Source organism: Schistocerca cancellata, chromosome 5, assembly GCF_023864275.1.
Source record: "Schistocerca cancellata isolate TAMUIC-IGC-003103 chromosome 5, iqSchCanc2.1, whole genome shotgun sequence".
Classification (NCBI taxonomy): domain Eukaryota; kingdom Metazoa; phylum Arthropoda; class Insecta; order Orthoptera; family Acrididae; genus Schistocerca; species Schistocerca cancellata.
The window spans coordinates 418,865,970-418,884,929 of record NC_064630.1 but is presented as its reverse complement, the minus strand read 5'-3'; the positions used below and the strand labels follow the sequence as shown (position 1 = coordinate 418,884,929).

Sequence of the window (18,960 nt, the reverse complement as noted above, 5' to 3'; positions counted from 1 at the left end):
CTGTGTTTCTCTTTCATATATTTCCGTGCTCCATACAAATACTTCCGGAAAAAATTTCCTAACACCTAAATCCATATTCTGTGTTTGTAAATTTCTCTTTTTCAGAAACACTTTTCTTGGTATTGCTAATCTAAATTTTATAACCTCTTTACTTTGGCCATCATCAGTTATTTTGCTGCCAAAATAGCAAAACACATCTACTACTTAATGTCTTATTTCCTAATCTAATTCCCTTAGCATCACCTGATTTAATTGGAATACATTCCATTATCCTTGTTCTGCTTTTGTTGATGTTCATCATATATCCTTCTTTCAACACACTACCCATTGTATTCAACTGTTCTTCCAAGTCCTTTGCTGTCTCTGACAGAATTAAAATGTCATCAGCAAATCTCAAAGTTTTTATTTGTTTCCCTTAACTTTAATTCCTATTCCAAATATTTCCTTGGTTTCCTTTACTGCTTGTTCAATGTATAGATTGAACAAGATCAGGGGTAGGCTACAAACCTGTCTCACTCCCTTGTCAATAACTGCTTCCTCTTCATGCCCCTCAACTCTTACAACTGCCGTCTAATTTCTGTACAAGTTGTAAATAGCCTTTTGTTCCCAGTGTGTTACTGCTGCTACCTTCATGATTTCAAAGAGTGTGTTGCAGTCAACATTGTCAAGCTTTCTCTAAGTCTAAAAATGACCAGTGTTCTAAGATATGTCATAGCGTCAGTATTGCTTCGCGTATGCCCACATTTCTCCGGAATCCAAACTGATCTTCTCCCAGGTCGGCTTCTACCAGTTTCTTCATTCTTATGTAAAGAATTTGTGTTAGTATTTTGCAACAATGACTTATTAAACTAGTAGTTGGGTAATATTCACACCTGTCAGCACCAGCTTTCTGTGGAATTGGAATTATTACATTCTTCATGAAGACTGTGGGTATTTTGCTTGTCTCATATGTCTTGTGCACCAAATCGAAGGATTTTGTCATGGCTGGCTCTCTCAATTCTATCAATAGGTCTGACAGCATGTGGTCCACTCCTGGGCCCTTGTTTTGACTGAGGTCTTTAAGTGCTCTGTAAAATTCTTCTCACAGTAGCATGTTTCCAATCTCATCTTCATCTCGGTCCTCTTTCGTTTCTCTAATATTTCCTGCAAGTTTTTCCCCGTTGTATACGCCCTCTACATACTCCTTTCAGCTTTCCCTTCTTTGCTGAGGAGTGGTCATATGTCAGAGATCTTTGTATTTATATTGCTGCTTCTCTTCTCTCAAAGGCCTCTTTAATTTTTCAGTAAACAATATTTATCTTCCTGCTAGTGATATATGCTTCTAATTCCTTAAATTTGTCCTCTAGCTATTCCTGCTTAGCTGTTTTGCATTTCCTGTCAGTCTGTTTTTAGATGTTTGTATTCCCTTTTGCCTGTTGAATTTTTGTATTTTCTCCTTTCGTCAATTTCATTGTCTCCTGTGTCACCCAAGTATTTCTACTAGGCCTAGTCTTTTTACCTATTTGATCCTCAGCTGCCTTCACTTTTCCATCTCTAGAAGCTACCATTTTGTCTTTTACTGTATTCCGTCCCCCCGTTCTAGTTAACCATTTTCTAATGCTTCCTCAGAAACACTCTACAAACTCCGGTTCTTTCAAATTATACCGCTCCTAACTCCCCTGTCTTTTTGCAGTTTCTTTAGTTTTAATCTAAGGTTCATAATTAATAAATTGTTGGCAGTCTACATCTGCACCTGGAAATGTCTTACAATTTCCTAAATCTGTCTAACCATTATATAATCAGTCGGAAACCTTCCAATGTCTCTTCCATGTGTGCAGTTTTCAATCATAATTCATAAAGCAAGTGTTACCGATGATTAAATTATGTTCTGTGCAAAATCCTATCAGGCAGTTTTCTCTTTCATTCTTTACCCCCAGTCTATATTTTCACCTACTATTTTTCCTTCTCTTCTTTTTCCTAATATCAAATTCCATTTCCCCATCGCAATTAAAATTTCATCTCCCTTAATTATTTGAATAATTTCTTTTCTCTCATCATACATTTTCTCTCTCTCTCTTCACTGTCTACGGAGCTAGTTGGCATATAAACTTATATTACTGTGGTTGTTGTGGGCTTTGTCTACCTCGGCTGCGATAATCTTTTCACTATCCTGTTCATAGTAGCTTACCCACATTCCTATATTTTATTCATTATTAAACATACTCCTGCGTTACTTCTCTTTGATTTTATACTTACAACCATGTATTCACCTGACTAGGTGTCTTGTTCTTCCTGCCATTGATCTTAAAAAATTTTGTAACCTACCTTCTGATTACAGGAACTAACATTCCATGCTCCGATCCGTAGAAAGTCTGTTTCGTTTCTCCTAATAACAACATTTTCCTGAGTAGGCCCCACCTGGAGATCCAAAAGGGGATTATTTTATCTCAGGATTATTTTATTGAAGAGTATGCCATTATTAATTAACCATACAGTATAGCTGTATGCCCTTCAGGAAAAATTACGGCTATAGTTCGCCTTTGCTTCCAGCCATTTGCAGTACCAGCACAGCAAGGCCATTTTTGTTGATGTTACAAGGCCAGATCAGTCAGTCATCCAGACTGTTGCCTCTGCAACTACTGAAAAGGCCGCTGCCCCTCTTTGGGAACCACACATTTGTGTGACCTGCAACAGATACTCCTCTGATGTGGTTGCACCTACAGTATGGCAACCTGTATTGCTGAGATACTCAAGCCACCCCACCAGTGGCAAGGTCTGTGGTTCATGTAGAGTTTTGTACCCTTCTCTAAACATGCATGCTGGCCCAATCAGTGATCAGACTTGGTTTGCCAGTGAAAGAGTTAACTAAGACACACAATTTTGCTTATCAGGAGTGCTACAATTGTCTAGATTTCTATATTTGTGTGACAGTCTTTAAGCTGTCTTTAAGTAGGAATGGCAACTGGTAAAATTTGTAAGTAACGATGATAATTTGGTGTGGTCCAGATGTTTAAATTGGATAGAACTTCAGCAACTTGCATAGCCTAACACACCCCAGTTATCCACCTAGGGAACAAGGACCTCTAGTTTAATATGAAATCTAATCCACGTGTCCTTTCTGGTTAATCTTTACATTATTGAGAGGTGGATGCTATGTTAAAGGCCACTGAAAAAATCCATGATACAACTAGGATTCAACCCCATGACCTTCTGGTTTTCAGACACACTCCGTAACTGCTAGACCACTGACTCTGACCTCCTTGTAAGTTACACACCATATTCTGTAACTGAATTGGTTGTGCAGTCCTATAGTAAAGACCTTTGTGTGTGCATCACCGTATGGATGACACAGATTGGTCCTCCAGCACCAGAATTAGTATTACATCATGTGCTCGATTCGTGCTGCCAACCAAAAAAAGATACATTGTTTTTTATAAATCCAGCTGTGGAGATAATAGAGAACATCTGAACAGTTTAGGAAGAATGAGTTGTACGTATATATGTAAAACATTATTATTAGAATTCTGGCTAAATATTACCTTCGGGAGTTGAAATTCACTACTATTGGTAAATACACACAAAAGCACAAGAAACTGTCTGTCCTTCTGGAAAAATTAGTTCCTTTCTTGGGGTGGAAAGAGGAATTGTTTGGGGACTGTTCAGAGGTCAGTTTACTGAAAGTTGTATCACTTAGCTACCATTTGTTAAAAATCTGCCTTCCCACATTGCCGGCAGTTATGTGATTCTGTTAAAATACTAATCTTTTCACCCCTAAACCCTTCCTTTCATCCTGAAAACACACATTCACATTTGTTTTTCTTCACCCCCACCCCCACCCCTCCTCCTTTGTAATAACAAGACTGCAGTTCTGCAGCTTGACTAGAGTGGTGGATTGTTGGGTGGAGAGGGAGAGAGGAGATAGGAGGGGGAGAGTGGGTGATGGTTGTGGAAAGATGACTGATGGCTCAGAGCGAGGCAGCAGGGGAATGGGATGGGAATGCAGATAGGAATGCTGGAGGGAAAGGCATCAGGTGCATGGGATAGGAATTACATGGACTCTGGTAAGTTTGTGCAGTGCACAATGAAAATTACTTGGAGGAGGAGTGCATTGGGAAGTGGTGACAACAGAGGAAGAGGAGACTGCAGGGAAGATGGCATGGGTGGAGGATAAGTGAAATTAGGGTCCTGGGGCTGGTTGGAAAAGGGTATGGGGAGGGAGCATGTGGAAATTGAGCCCAGGAGATTTATGGGAATGAAGAATGTGCTTAAAGGACAAGTCCCATCTGTGTAGAAGCTTGGTGACCAACACCAGCTTCTCTGTACTATGTAGATGGGAGTTATTGTATGTTCATTGACATCCCACTGCTGATTCCACTGTGATCTTATCCTGCTATCTCTCTCCTGACCTTTCCTCCCAAATAACTTGTCTAAGTCTTGAATAGTTCCATTACGTCTGTGCCTTCTCTTACATGCCGAATGAAGACATGCTGCTTCTGAAGCTTAGGTTGTCATCTGTTGTTAATATGTATCAATCTGCTGCTGGCTGGTAAAAACAGAATTTAAAAAGCTACATTAAAAGTATCTCTATGCATTGACTAATAAGTTGTGGCTTATTTGCAATTTTCACTCCTTTATTGTACAGAACTATCTTCTGAGACAGTTCACACAAAGTAGAGTATTCATTCTGCAGAAGCAAGGTGTAATAATATTATGTAAAGTAGATAACTGCAAAGCTTGCAGAGGTCCCATAATAGATCTGAGAATTCTCACTTCACTCACGTCAAAAACGATTTTTGTTGTGGGCTGTAAAAATCACTGTCATGTAGACAATTTTAATAAGAAACAAACACAATTTTCGCATACACTTTTGCCATTTTAAGGTTGAGAGCAGAGTCGAGTACTCCTGTGCAACGATGTTAAAGATGGTCCCATTTAACATAAAGGAAGGAATTGAGAATCCCTACCACCTAAATAGAAAATGAAAAACGTGTATCAATCTTTTTATGAGTAACCTGAATATCTAGATCAGAGGTCTTAAAAAATTTTAGGTGCATGATAAATAAGTTTTCATTATAAAACCGATTGACAAATATTAGTGTACTGTAAATCCAGCTCTGTATTGATAGCTGTAGGTAATTATTTTCTGTGGAACATACCTATATAATCAACTGAATCTTAATTTACCTCTAAGAGATAAAGAGCAGCTGTTTGATATAAGAGAGCAACAGCTTTTTTTTCCAGAGTAGTTACTTTCTTTCTGAATTTAAATTTTACTGGCATGAGCATGAATAATACTGAAATTGTAGCATTTGGGTATTCATGGATGTAGCTGTAGCAGATTACGAAAGAAGCACCAACTATAATTGTACCCTAGCCGATCATTCCCCTGTGGATCTTCTGTCCCAGGCATCATACTTTTTCTTATTTGGTGTTTCATTGCCTGTAAGGAATTGATTTACAAAGGGTACAATAGCAAAGCTACAGACGATAAGACTCTGGATAATCTGGAGGAGAAATATTTTAAAAAACAAACACACAAATGAGAATATCCTGTGTCACAAGTTTCCATAAATTATCACTCACATAATAGAGCAATAGACTTGCTGTAGAACAAGTTGAAAGTAACAAGAGTTCACACAGCAAAACCCTCTTCAGATAAAGACCAGTTTCCAGAGTGAGCATAAAAATTAAATAATGGATATCACTTTTGACAGAAGAAACTAATCCCGGATCATGCATATGATGATGGCAACAAGGGTCAGACAAAACAGCATATCGCACTACATGTTGATCTGCAGTTTCATTATCTTGTGGCACAGGCAAAGCAATAGTACAGTCACAGCCGTTAAAATTGTGATGTGCGTAGTAACCCTAAACATCATGAGTGGGTCGTGGATGTATAACCTAGGCTGTTCCTGAGATAATGGATAAGAGGTAGCCACTAAATGGTGGTAAATGCTGTACCTCATGATATTGACACCTCTAGAAACTGCAGTTCAGTGGGCTGGAGAGCTGCTCCCCAGTTTATTTATTGACTCTGTTGATGAGTTATAGTGCACCTCTGTATGTGAAACGGTCCTTGTAGCCCATGTAACAGGGGTGAGAGGTGGAACCATTCCTGGCATCCTGGCCACATGGAGTGGCAGAGTTCCAACCCCCAAGTTGGGTGATTTGAATTGGTGCAAATTCTCAGAATGCAGGAGAACTGTTTATGCATCTGCCACTGCATGGCTTTAAGGATGATTCAATATAACAGTCAGAAAATAAAGCCAGATTTCACTATCTTGGTATTTTCTATATTAATTAAATGGGGAACGTCAAATTTGTTCTCTCCGCCCCCTCCCCTCCAATCAATTGTCGTCCATGTGGGCAATACCTTGGTGGTGTCTGTGTACTTTGGAAAATTAATTTAGTAGTATCAGTTCAGTAATCAGGTTTGATGAATTGTTAATCAACTGAATGGTGTGAGTATCAGTTTATTCACAATTGAAGGTCCTTTGTGGTAAGGACTGTTGTGGACAGACTCTGTGACCTAACCAAGTGCTTTTTGTTTGTGACAGTCATTGCATTACAAACTGCACAGTGATAGTTTTCTGGTAACGCATCAGCGGTTCAAGATACATGGTTTGCTTATCTCCTGTTAATATATGCTTTGACTTACTCTACATCCGTGAATACTTTCCTCCTTTGTTAGGTCTATAGAATATGATGGATGGATAACAGTGTTTGTGACCTGCTTTAATCTGAATTGTCAGTAAAATTTAATTAAATCCATTGTTTATCTGATAAGTCTTGTTATTCGAGAGGTTTAGTTTCATAATTGTTATAAGTGTTTTGTGTCCTAAAGGAGTAAATGTAGCTCATTGTGGTTTTGTTTTCTTTTTTCTTTTAGTTTTTAACTGATATTAAAGAATATATGAAAGAAATTAAGGTCAATCTTTTCTTTAAATTTTTTGTGTGAATAATTACATCAGCGAATTTATTTAAGGGCTATATACGAATTGCAAAGTGCAGCCTTGCCCTTGGAGACATTACTGCTGCAGAAAATGCCATTTCATTTGTTAACGAGCTGGAGCCTGCTAACACTGCAATATTACCTGAGAAAAAAAAAATTGAAGTTGTTCGAAGATTTGAAGAAGAAGCAAAGAAAGCTTATTTGAAAAATGACTACAGAAAGGTATTTATAACATTTCAGAAATTTAAACATTGTTGTTTCGAAGTGTTAATTAATATGCAAACTGTTTTAAAAATTCAAATGTGGAAATTTATTTTAAGAAGTGTATTTGATGATCTTGTATCATGCTTGTCCTGTTGATATTACGAAAGAGAAATTCAGTAAGTATATGTTCTAACTCAGTGTTGTTTAAAAAATTGACAACATTGGTCTTTTTTAGGTGTAAGAGTCTGAGTAGTAGTGTGTGTGTTTTTTGCTAAGTGAGAATAATTTGTCAATTTGAAACATGTCACACATAGGTTGTGTACTGCATGGACCGTATGCTGGAGCAAGTGCCTTGCAGTCTGTACAAATTGCAGAGAGCTGAGTGTCTTGCCCTGATAGGAAGATATCAGGAAGCTCAAGAAGTTGCAAAGTAAGTTGTGGAAGAGCATTCTCTGATTAGTCTGCACTCCATTGTCAAAGTACACATTCTAATTCTTGTCCTCATCATCAAATTTTCTGCTCTGTTTCTTGCTGCATTGTCAGTTCAGCTATTCCTGTATGACATTAGACACATCCTTGTAACTCACTCTTCTACTTTTAATATTTCCCATAATTTCAAACATTATTTTGTGCCTTCTATCAGTATGCACGCATTAGTGAAAAGCTTTTTTTTTAAAAATCAGATTTAACATAGTACGAGAGGAGCGAATTGATTTACCATAATTCAAAGAGGTTAGATAAGAAAGTGTTCATCTCATCACTCACTATTTTTAAACAAATACTTGGCTTCAAGCTGTGCTCTACCTTACTGATATCTTAGCTGGTGAGTAATTATTTTCTCCATCCTGTTTATCTTAAAATACATGTTTGTACAGTAACAAATAAGGAATTTCATCATTAATTTTTTGTTTCTTTTTATTCTCTTTTTACTCATTGTAATAGCATTTCATAGCATTGTGTGTGTAATTTGATGTTATTGTTTTGTAAATTATCTATTCTCTCTCCAGTCAGTGTATGATAATTATTCTCTCTTCAGTCAGAGTAGTGTACGATAATTTGTCATTTGACCATTTCAGTGACATACTGCATTTTGATAAACAGAATGCAGATGCAATATATGTTAGAGGAATGTGTTTGTACTACCAGGATAATGTGGAGAAAGCATTCAGCCATTTTCAGCATGTTCTTAAACTGGCACCAGACCACACAAAAGCAATGGATATTTATAAGGTTTGTAATATTTCAGTACTGATATCGTGATACAAAATTGGTATGAGTATTGAAAAAATACTCTTATAAATAGAATTTTCAATTCCTCAATATGTTTTTGGTTTTTTTTCATGCATTTTGTTTATACATAACTTTTGTTTCCCCCTTATCTAATTTCTCAGGTGCTAATCTGCTAATTTCTGGATGGCTTATCATAAATCCCATCAACATTCTCCTCTTTCAGTCAATTTTTTGATATATTTTTTATATTTTGTTCTTATTTTGGTCTCTTTTTGTCAGTAATATTCTTTGATATTTCTTTTAGAACACTTAGTTTCTCCTTTTTGAGGTTTCCTATGTCTACATTTTACTTCCATGTACTACTTTGACCCAGTCTTCTTTTCACAGACATCTGTCTCATTTGTAGATCACTGATATTTGTACTCCATTCAATTGGAAAAGATTTCTTGACTTAAGCTAATATGCTTATTGTTTTTCTTTATTCATCCATCATGTGTCACATTGGAACTTGGTCAACATTTTGTAAAATTTATTTTACTTCCTTGCCATATTTTGATGCTCATCTGCAATTGCCTTTACCTTTGCTATATTATACAGAACAAACCGCCATTATCTATTGTTCATTGACTAGTGTTACTGTAGCATTTTCATGTGGACAGTTTTATTAGTAGCAGCACAATGGTAAGATACTGGACTTGCATTTGGAAGGACTGAGGTTCAGATCCTTATTCACCCATCCATATTTAGGTTTTCCATGATTTTCCTAAATTTAAGACAAAAGCCAAAATGGTTTCTACAAAAAAGGTTTGTAGGATTTCCTTACCCATCTGTTCACAGAGCTTGAGCTGTTACTTAAATACTTCTTTATCATTGGAGCATTAAAACCTAATTGTCGTTCTTTTACTAGCAGCAGTACTACACTGTGTGACAGTAGAATATCAGTTGCTCAGCAGCTTTACTCTCATTCATGGCATCCTGTTGTTGCTGATCCTGTCCCATTACTTATTTGTGCTTTCTGTTTTTAAATTTCAGAAAACTCAAGACTCATTTTTTTTCTCTGCCATTTGTCTTCCAGCTTTGCTCCAGATGTTAGTGTTTCGCCAGCTTGTTACTAGACACATTTGACACATCACAATAATAAACTGTATCTTTTATGTTGGTGTGTTCTTAATTATTCACCATGTAGTATTTACCTAGTATTGCTCTTACAAATAGGACTATAGTTTGAGGTTGTCATTTGTCTTTGATTCCTAGTTGTGCTCTGCCAGCGAGAACTGTACCATTACAACTTTGATTTTAAACAGAATGAATGAATTTTTGAGTATACAGTGAAACACCACTTTCATGTTCCTTGAATTAATGTTTTCCCACTGTTTGACTTCTTTTATCATTCCCTTAAATTTTCTGTGTCCATAATATTAATTCTCATCCAGTTTTGCATTGTCACAATTATAAATTTCATGTCATTTATGCTTCATGGAGAGAAGCAAACAAAACAGTGTACTTGTTATAAAGTGACATTGGCAAGATGCTAATTTTCAAGTAGTGTTTACAAATATTTTGCAGTCAACTTTTTCAACCATGGAGTTTCTAATTCTGATATGGTAAAAGTCACTAAAAGTTGGAACAATTTATACTGCTTGTGTTTGACATGGTAGTTAAAAGGTACTGGGCCACCTAACAGGAACTGAATTTTGTTTAGTGTGTGACACATGTTGTTCCTCCCACTTGCCAGAATGTTTAGCAATTTCTAAGGTGGTGGTTATTTTGACACCAAATAGTAGAGCTTCAATAGCAGTGAGTGAAATGAGCACAACAGTATTTATATATAATCATATATGTCAAACACTTGGCAATTTTTCGAATATGTCCTGATTTCTGAGGAGTTGATTAAGTTAGGACGTGATGGGTCAGCTGACCTTCAACTTTACAGTCCACTGTATATCTTGTTCTGCCACCACTTATCTACATACAAGTAACATTGTGATATTTGTGGAACACAGTTCTCCTCATTGAGTCCACTATCTTAAGTAATTGGCCATCACTGGTTGCCAACTGATATCCCATATTTCACATATTTTTCATTAAAAAAATCATTTGTAATGGTGATGTACATACTTTCATAATTTGGAAGTTGGATGTACAGTGTTTCTGAAGTTTGTGGTCATAATAGGTATGTAACACATTTATATATGCCCAGGTCCAGGCTGTGTGATCACTTTCTGGCTTCTAGTAAATTTTTGTTGTAGACACCAAACTCTCAAATATATTTTTGACCTAGAAAAACAGGTAGGGAAAAATCCACCAGAAGAAATTGAAACAAACTATAATTCCCTTTTTTTTTTACAAAAAAGAAATGTATGGACTATAACCGGGTCGCTGAAACATGTCGCTTCCAGGTCGCTCCCCAAGTGCCACAAAGTTCTCAATATGACTAACAAACAAATGAGGAATGCAAGGTGGTGCATCTTCTGAACCAATAACAGTCCCCGCGTCGACTCTACCACATTTCTGGCTTCCGTGTAAACATCGTATGTTAGTCCACAACCACCTGCTTTTTTTGTGTTGTGTTACTGCCTTGACTACAGTTTCCGTTTATTAACCCTTTGTGATCTGACAGGACTTCAAAGACCCATGTTATAAAAATGAGTGTAAAACATTCGTCATTTGAGTTGTCGCAGAAATGTAGCACGCCACTTATTCTAGCTTTCATACACTGTTAATCTATCGCAGTTCTTTCATGGATGTGTTATCTGTGACGCTAAAGCAATTTGAATTTCAGCACGTGCAATCCTCGTGGTATTTGGTTGTATGCAGTTACAGGGTGATCCTTCAGTTTTTATTCCGTGCATTTCCTGTGAGAATCTGACCTTCATAATAATTTTCCACTTCAAATGAAATTAGAACCCAAAATCTCGGAGCTTATTGCTCAGATTTTGTTGCAGATCATGGTTGATGTGAAAACTGAGCTGTTCGTAATATAAAATCAAGACCTCATTCCAAATGTTCTCATTGTAAAGTATTTTTGTGTGTCAATGAAAGAAAGGCCTTTTTTTATGAGTACCACTTTTCATGAAGTAATATTTGTTACTGTCTGTACCATTGTGACCTGACGTGACTCTCAAGTCACTTTTTGGAAAAAATTAATAAAATTCGCGTAATATTATTTGATTTATTTTTTCTTTATTTCCTAACAACTAGAACACCACAGAAAAATTTTGAAATGTCAGTCAAAAAATAAATTCAGGCCATAAAGGGTTAAATAGTGTCACCAAAACGACATCATTCACCAAGTGACAATTCGTTGTGCTGTGGAGTGGCATTAAATAGTCAGGCTTTGGAATTGCTAGAGAGGACACGTGAAGCAAGAAAATTAATTTGTTTCTGTTCATGGGCATGCGTCGATTCCTGAAAACTGTACTTGAAAAAGCTCATGTCATTGCAGCTTGTAGCGTTTTCTTACACAGAATTGTACAAAATTGTATACACTCAGTCATGTGGTTAGATGAAACCTGGGTCAATGCTGGAGAATCAGTTCATAAATGCTGGACAGATGATACTCCAAATATCAGCAGTCATCAGCCAACAGGAAGAGGATCCAGATTGATTGTGGCCCATGCAGGATCTTCAAACGGCTTTTTGCCTGAAGGATTTTTAGTTTTTTGATTGAGAAAAACCGGTGACACTCACGAGGATATGGACCACCCACAGTTTCTACAGTGATATAAAAATCTGTTGCTCCAGTTTAGTGTTCCAACAGTGTTGGTGATGGACAATGCACCCTACTATTCTGTGGTTTGACAAGACTCCCACCACTAGTGACCGCATAGAAACTATGATGCAGTGGTTGCAGGCAAGAGACATTGCTGTGGACATGAGCTTGACAAACCCATTTTTATATTCGCTCATAAAACAAAATAAGCCTGTGACACCCAAATACATTGTAAGCGAAATTGCAAGAGAACAGTCACTTGGTAATTAGGCTACTGTCTAATCACAGCTATATAAATCCAATTCAGTTGGTTTGGAGTGATGTCAAGGTGTACATTAGGAGTAACAAGAATGTTTTTACTATAACATAAGTGGAAAGACTGCCACGTGAAGGTCTTAGTACTGTACACGCTTCCTCATGTAGGAAGAAAGACCATGTTGCTAAACTCATAAGAGAAGCACAGACTATAGATGGAATTATAAATGAAAATTAACAATTAACAATTGATGATGATGATGATGATGATGATGATGATGATGATGATGGTTTTGGCACTGATTCCTACGATAGTGAAGGAGAACTGGGTGGAATTGCGCCATTGACGTTGTAAATTGGTGAGTGTAAATATATACAGAATTAATTCTTTCTCTCTGCAATCGAGTAGGCTGTGCATGTTTGGCTTTATTTCTTTCGATGTGTGGGATGACGTGATCTTTGGAATGCTTAGCTTTACATTGCCATACAACATTTTACATGCAGCTGTTGCAGTAACAATTTGGAACCACTCTTTGTAGATATTGTCATTAACTTCGGCTGTTTTTGTTTCCCAGTTTCATACACTATCAAACGCCTAGTCTCAGTCGTCGTCGTCATCGTCCTCTCCAGTGTTAGAAAAACATACTTTGTTGTACTTACGTATAAAGTTTGATTGTAGATTACATTTACAAAACATAGTTCGGAGCTGTGGATGTGTGCGGTGGCAGCTATTGCAACCTCGCAATCACAGTATAGCTAACTACATGCGAGCTGTCAAGTGACATGTTTCACCGTCCCGGGATACAAATATGTTCATGAAAAGTAAAACTTATGTAAGAACAAGGGTTTCAGATTAAAGGTACAAATAATGAAATTGAAAATTGAGGTTTATAAACTATGTGCTTAAAAAGTAATTTTCCACCATTTACATCTTCCTGTAGTTTACCGGTACAGAGTTATTTAAAGTCCCTGTCAACTGTAAAATAGGGATTTTTACTGCAGTCTAGTCAATACATACTAATATGTAAATCTTACAGGCATTTTGTGTAATAATATTCCGTTATTCATGTGTATGAACCCTAAATAGTTCACCTTATCTTCCTAAAAGATATCATCTTTTTGTAGTTAATGATGAACATGTACACATACTTCTGCTATTGTGTGATACACTTAGAGCCTGATAAGTCAAGGATGTTCTCATATGTATGATCCTCTAATCGTAAACAATTTACTGACTGTAAAGAAGATATGTGAAGTTGGAGACAGGCACAATTGAAACACACACACACACACACACACACACACACACACACACACACACACACACACACACACGCGCATATAGTTTTCAGCCACAGCCTTCGTCAGTAGAATACGCATACGCATATGCACATACACACAACCGCCAACTCCAGCATTTCGGGTCAGCCCAAGAGCTGAAGTTAGTGTGCGTGATGCGCGTGTGTGCGTTTTCTACTGACAGAGGCTGGGCTGAAAGCTATGTGTGTGTCTTTTAATTGTGCCTGTCTGCAACTTGACGTGTCATCTTTAGAGTAAGTAGCAATCTGTTTTTTCCTACATTATTGATATTCCTACCTGGAGTTTCCATTGTTTGATCCTCTAACTATAGAATTTGGTGATACCTATTAAATTAGTGCAGTGGTACATATTCATTTGTTGGCTTGAGGTTTGGTAAAAATATAGATGGTTAAAGATGGGTTTGTTCCAAAGCACTTTAATTATGATGCTGTTAACTGCTACATTGTTACAATAAAAACAGTGATAGTTGTCTTGGGAATTCCTTAGTAATTCATAAGTGCTGCAACTTAACTCAGTCACGCATATGCATATGCAAATGTAACCAGGTATAAACTGTCGCACATTCTCAGTGTAATTGTGAAACATTGTTACCTTCCCAATTAATCAGAATGAGTGTGAAAATGATAGTGTTAGTATGTTGTTAGTCGAAAGCACCCAAGAGAAATGGGATAGTAATCCAGAACATATTCTATCTTGCAGTCTCTAGAAAGTTATAGTATCAAGTACTAATTAAACTAAGGGTAATGTACTCGTAGATCAGTATGAATGCAAATTGAGTTTAAAGAAGAAACCTTTGCTCATAATGAGTTTTCTCTTTGATAAAACAACATAAAAGGCTGTGCACCTTAAAAAGATAGTGAAACACTTACTTTATATATGCCTCTCCTGAGGATTAAGAAATTCTAGTTATCTGAAATATGCAATATGAATTAATAAAACTGTGTGAGAGTTCAATAAAAAAGATTCCTTACTTTACTTTAGTGATATACTGAAAATTAAGGTGTAAGACAAGTATCAGCTGAAGTAAAGCTCTCTGGGCCAATCGTGAGCCATGCTTTGATAGCTCATTCAGTAGAGTATTCGCCTGTGATAGACAAAAGCCCCAGGTTTGAGTCCCAGACTGGCTCACAGTTTAAATTTGCTAGGAACTTTCAATATTGTATTTCTTAGCAATTTGCTTTAATGCAAATATGTCTTTCTGTATTACAATACCAGATGACACGTATGACAGTCTTGCTCCGCCATTGAGACTCAGGCAGTCTCTTCAATTAAAAAACACAGAAGAGCAGTCACCAATACCTTTTTGGGCTAACTCTACAAACAGTGTGGATACTAAAAATATAGAAAAAAATCATATGAAATATGAGCACTGCAAATCACAGAGAACCATGTCAACCATTAAATATTAACTCTGCCATCCTTATACCTATGAGATTATTATATTTTTGTGTACCAGACATGAATTATTTGAGGGAAACCATTTTGTCCATTCACATGATACTAGAAACGAAGAAAATTTAATGCTCCCCACCCACTGTCTCAGTCTGTATATCCAGGGACCTCAATACATGAGAATGAAAGTTTGTTATAAATTAAAAGGGAAGAAGTTGATGCAGATGAATTTAGGTTTACTTAAAAGAAAGCTATATGAGGTACTGACACTGAAGTGTTTACTACTCAGTGGATGAATTCATGCTGGACAAACTGGAAATTTGAGCTGGATACAATGTGTTACACATTCCAAGAAATATCCTTATTGTGCTATTATTTATTAATGTAAAAGTCATTGTAACTGTTTTATAAATTTTTGACCTGTCTCCCGTACGCAAACCAAATGGATTGCAAATTTACATCATGAGGTGAATAAAACACAGTTCACAATTCCTTTAAAATGTGTGCTATCTAAAATTTTCATACATCCAACTAACTGAAATATCCTGAACATTTCGGTCTGACAATGACAGTAGCTTGCTGACAGAACAAGACAATTTACAGTTGTTGGTATTTTTTCTATTGTAGCAGACTGCCAACCACATTGTTTGTTGTGGCAGGTGACATGAACTATTTTAAAACCGCCTAGCAGATTAAAACTGTATGCTGGACTGGAACTCAAAATTGGAACTTTGTTTTTATCACAAGTGTAAGCTTCCAGGTTTGAGTTCCTGCTGATATACAGTTTAAATCTGTTTGGAAGTTTCAGAACAGTACATACAGTGTTGCTGATGAGGAAGGAGGAGGGGAGGGGGAGGGGGGAGCAGGAGGAGGAGGGGGGGGGGCGATTTGTCTGTCCTGGAAGTAGTCATGTTACATGCTTAAGTGATATATTGAGATGTAAGTTAAATAAATACACGTAAATCTCCTCTGAAAATATATTTGTACCCAGAAAGTCATCTTATAGAGTGACAAAAGTTACGTACTCTTTTGCTGACTGTGATATTCTACTTACAAAATGTTGTGCAGGAAGTGCTACATTTGTGTGTGCTTGTAAATGTTTCCTTAAATTTATTGCCATGTTCATTATGTGATATGTATTTTTTGGTTCATTTCACAAATAGGATTCTTTAAATTTCAAGAGCAGTCCTTTTTATGATTGAGAATGCTGTTTATGTGGCATGTGTGACTTGCTCTGGTAAACAAAAATTTGACACTTTTGCATCTCCATGCTCATTTCCCATTTCCTCTGAATAGTCCTCTTTGGTGGGCAGCCCAAGAAGAAAAACAATACACCAAATCTGTAACAGAACTCTGATTTCCAAGAATTGTTTTGCTGTATTTTATCTGTTAGCTGATGTTCCATGGCTGGCTCAAGTAACTTTTGACATAAGATAATCTGTGTAAAGTGGGTATCAAAAAATTGAAGAAAAAGTAAATTATAGTTCAAAAAGTTGAGCCTTGAATCTGATGAAACTCAGCCATCATAGTAAAACAGAGGACTGACACAAATTAAACATTAAACCACACTTTAGACAGAAAAAATATGTGTAAACTTAAAAACATGATTCAAATGTAAAAAATGAATGTGGCAGTTGGCTGTATCACAAGTAATGTTAACATTTACTAATTACTGCTTACAGTAATGCCTCACAGTAATGTGTGATGCTGTTAATACTTGTTTTTACACTACATTAAAAGCAAACGTGCTTCTTTCAAAGCTGATCTGTGCGGCCAAGGTCGGAGGAGGAAGACCTTGAGCAGAATTATATTTCTTCGTGTTTGTGACATACTGTTTGACTAAAGTCAAAAACCTTAACTGACTGCACTGTCCAGTCTATTGTTTTTTGTTGGAGACATTGATGATAAAAAATTTCTGAGGCCTTGGAAGATGAAAGTGTCACATTTTGCTCCTTCTGTTTACTTTCCGTACAGCAAAACTGTGATTTTAAATTGTTGGCACAGTCTGTATATAACAAGAGAATGAGAATTTAATAACTGGACCGCAGATGTCAGTGTTAGTTACATGTAGTCTGACAATGGTCTCCCATCCTTGTTCATCTTGCAAATAATAGCGTTAGCTCCCATCTTGCTGCGTTGGTTGTCTTCTCACTCACACAGCACTAGCTGCCATACTAATCTGAATCATTCTACTGTATTTTATTTACAGATATCCCAGTTTGCAAGTTATAGCTGTTTGCAGTACTGCTTTCATAAGTTGTTGCTCTTTTTGTGATTTTTTTTTCACTAATTTGTGAGAACCATTGCAGCATCTTTCCTGATGTACATTTTGTTTACTATTATAAATAAGTTGCCAGTTGGTGTGCAAGGTCTCCGTGAAAAGTGCACAAATTTTCTACTGGTGTAATCTGTTTATCTATAACATCACCCATGATGAAAAAACTTTTAAGAGCTACTGGTATTTATTAATTCATTTGAGTTACATAACTGTATTTTGTTTAACGTCATGTTATCTTGCCATTTTCTTCTTCTTTAGCTGGAAAGGAAGAGACAGCTGGAAACAAAATTTCACATTAAGTTTGTTGCAGTTGGGCAAAAGATAACATAGGCCAATGATGGAAAAACTTTTTTGTTGAACATACCTTATTCTTATGTTTTTTAGGGTGGAAAATCCAAGTATGATACTTAAAACTGTTAAATTTATTAAATTAAGCATTTTTTAAAGACTTTAGCAGCTTTTATATAGTTAAAATAATTTAAAAAGGTGTAATGAATGTAGATGATGTTGGTAGCACTGCTGAAAAACGTTTGTTGGCAAAAAAAGCTCGATTCTATTTTTGTGTCAATAGATGGTGTTTTGTTTACTGTCAACCTAACCTCACTCTCCCGTTTCCTGTACATGTGCTCAGTACAATGTCTAATCGTGGTTGTAAAAACTCTGCTGACAGTTTTTTGTTATTTTTGTGGTGAATTTGTGATTAAAAAACACCAAAGAAACATTACAGTCTTTGTGAAAAAGATTTATCTATCATACTTAGGATCTAAACTTGATCAAGATAAGTCTTGAGCACCACATAAGGTATGTTATGTGTGTGTTGAAAATCTGAGAAAAAGGTCCAAAAAGGAGAAGAAAGGCCATTAGATTTGCTGTTCCTATGGTATTGAGGGAGCCAAGAAATCATTCTGATGATTGCTACTTTTGCAGTGTTGATATTACTGGTCATAATTTGAAAAACAAGAAGGTAATAAGCTACCCTAACCTTCCGCCCAGTAGGGCATGGTGTAGATTTGCTGGTTCCTGAACCACCAGATGATTTAAATTCTGTTCCAACTGAAGTATTTTCTGATGAACAATATGATTTAGATAAACCAGATGATGATGATTTCCATTGTAATACAGGAAGTCTAGAGCCCAAATTTACTCAGACCGAGCTTAACAATTTGGTTAGGGATCTGGGCTTAACAAAAGAAAAAGCTGAATTGCTTGGCTCTAGATTAAAAGAGAACAACGTACTTGCAGTTGGAACCAGTATATACATGTATAGAAAGAGATAGCAGCAATTTTCCAAGTTTCTTCAACAAGAAGGTGATTTAGTGTACTGCTCAGACATTCCCGGTCTGATGAATGAGTTTGTTATTGAATACAAAAAAGGAAGACTGGAGGCTGTTTATTGATTCACCCAAAACTAGCTTAAAGGCTGTTTTATTACACAGTGGTAACAAGTATGCATCTATACCTGATGGACATTCTGTACATATGAAAGAATGCTATGAAAATCTAGAAATAGTGCTAAATAAAATAGGCTATTCTGCTCTCGGTTCGATGATACGTGGCGACCTAAAAGCAACATGCGTGCTCTTTGGTCAACTAAGTTGCTTTACCAAATTTCCATGTTTCTTGTGTGAATAGGTC

General features: G+C 36.5%; 1 protein-coding gene across 1 annotated transcript in view; it reads left to right on the top strand.

Annotated features, from left to right (window-relative positions):
- Window positions 1-18,960, top strand: part of LOC126188880 (dnaJ homolog subfamily C member 7) — an 86,914-nt gene that overhangs the window by 34,188 nt on the left and 33,766 nt on the right. The window contains exons 4-6 of the mRNA XM_049930546.1: window positions 6,968-7,156; window positions 7,453-7,568; window positions 8,215-8,368. Coding sequence (XP_049786503.1) covers window positions 6,968-7,156; window positions 7,453-7,568; window positions 8,215-8,368 — 459 coding nt within the window. The remainder of the gene's footprint in view (window positions 1-6,967; window positions 7,157-7,452; window positions 7,569-8,214; window positions 8,369-18,960) is intronic.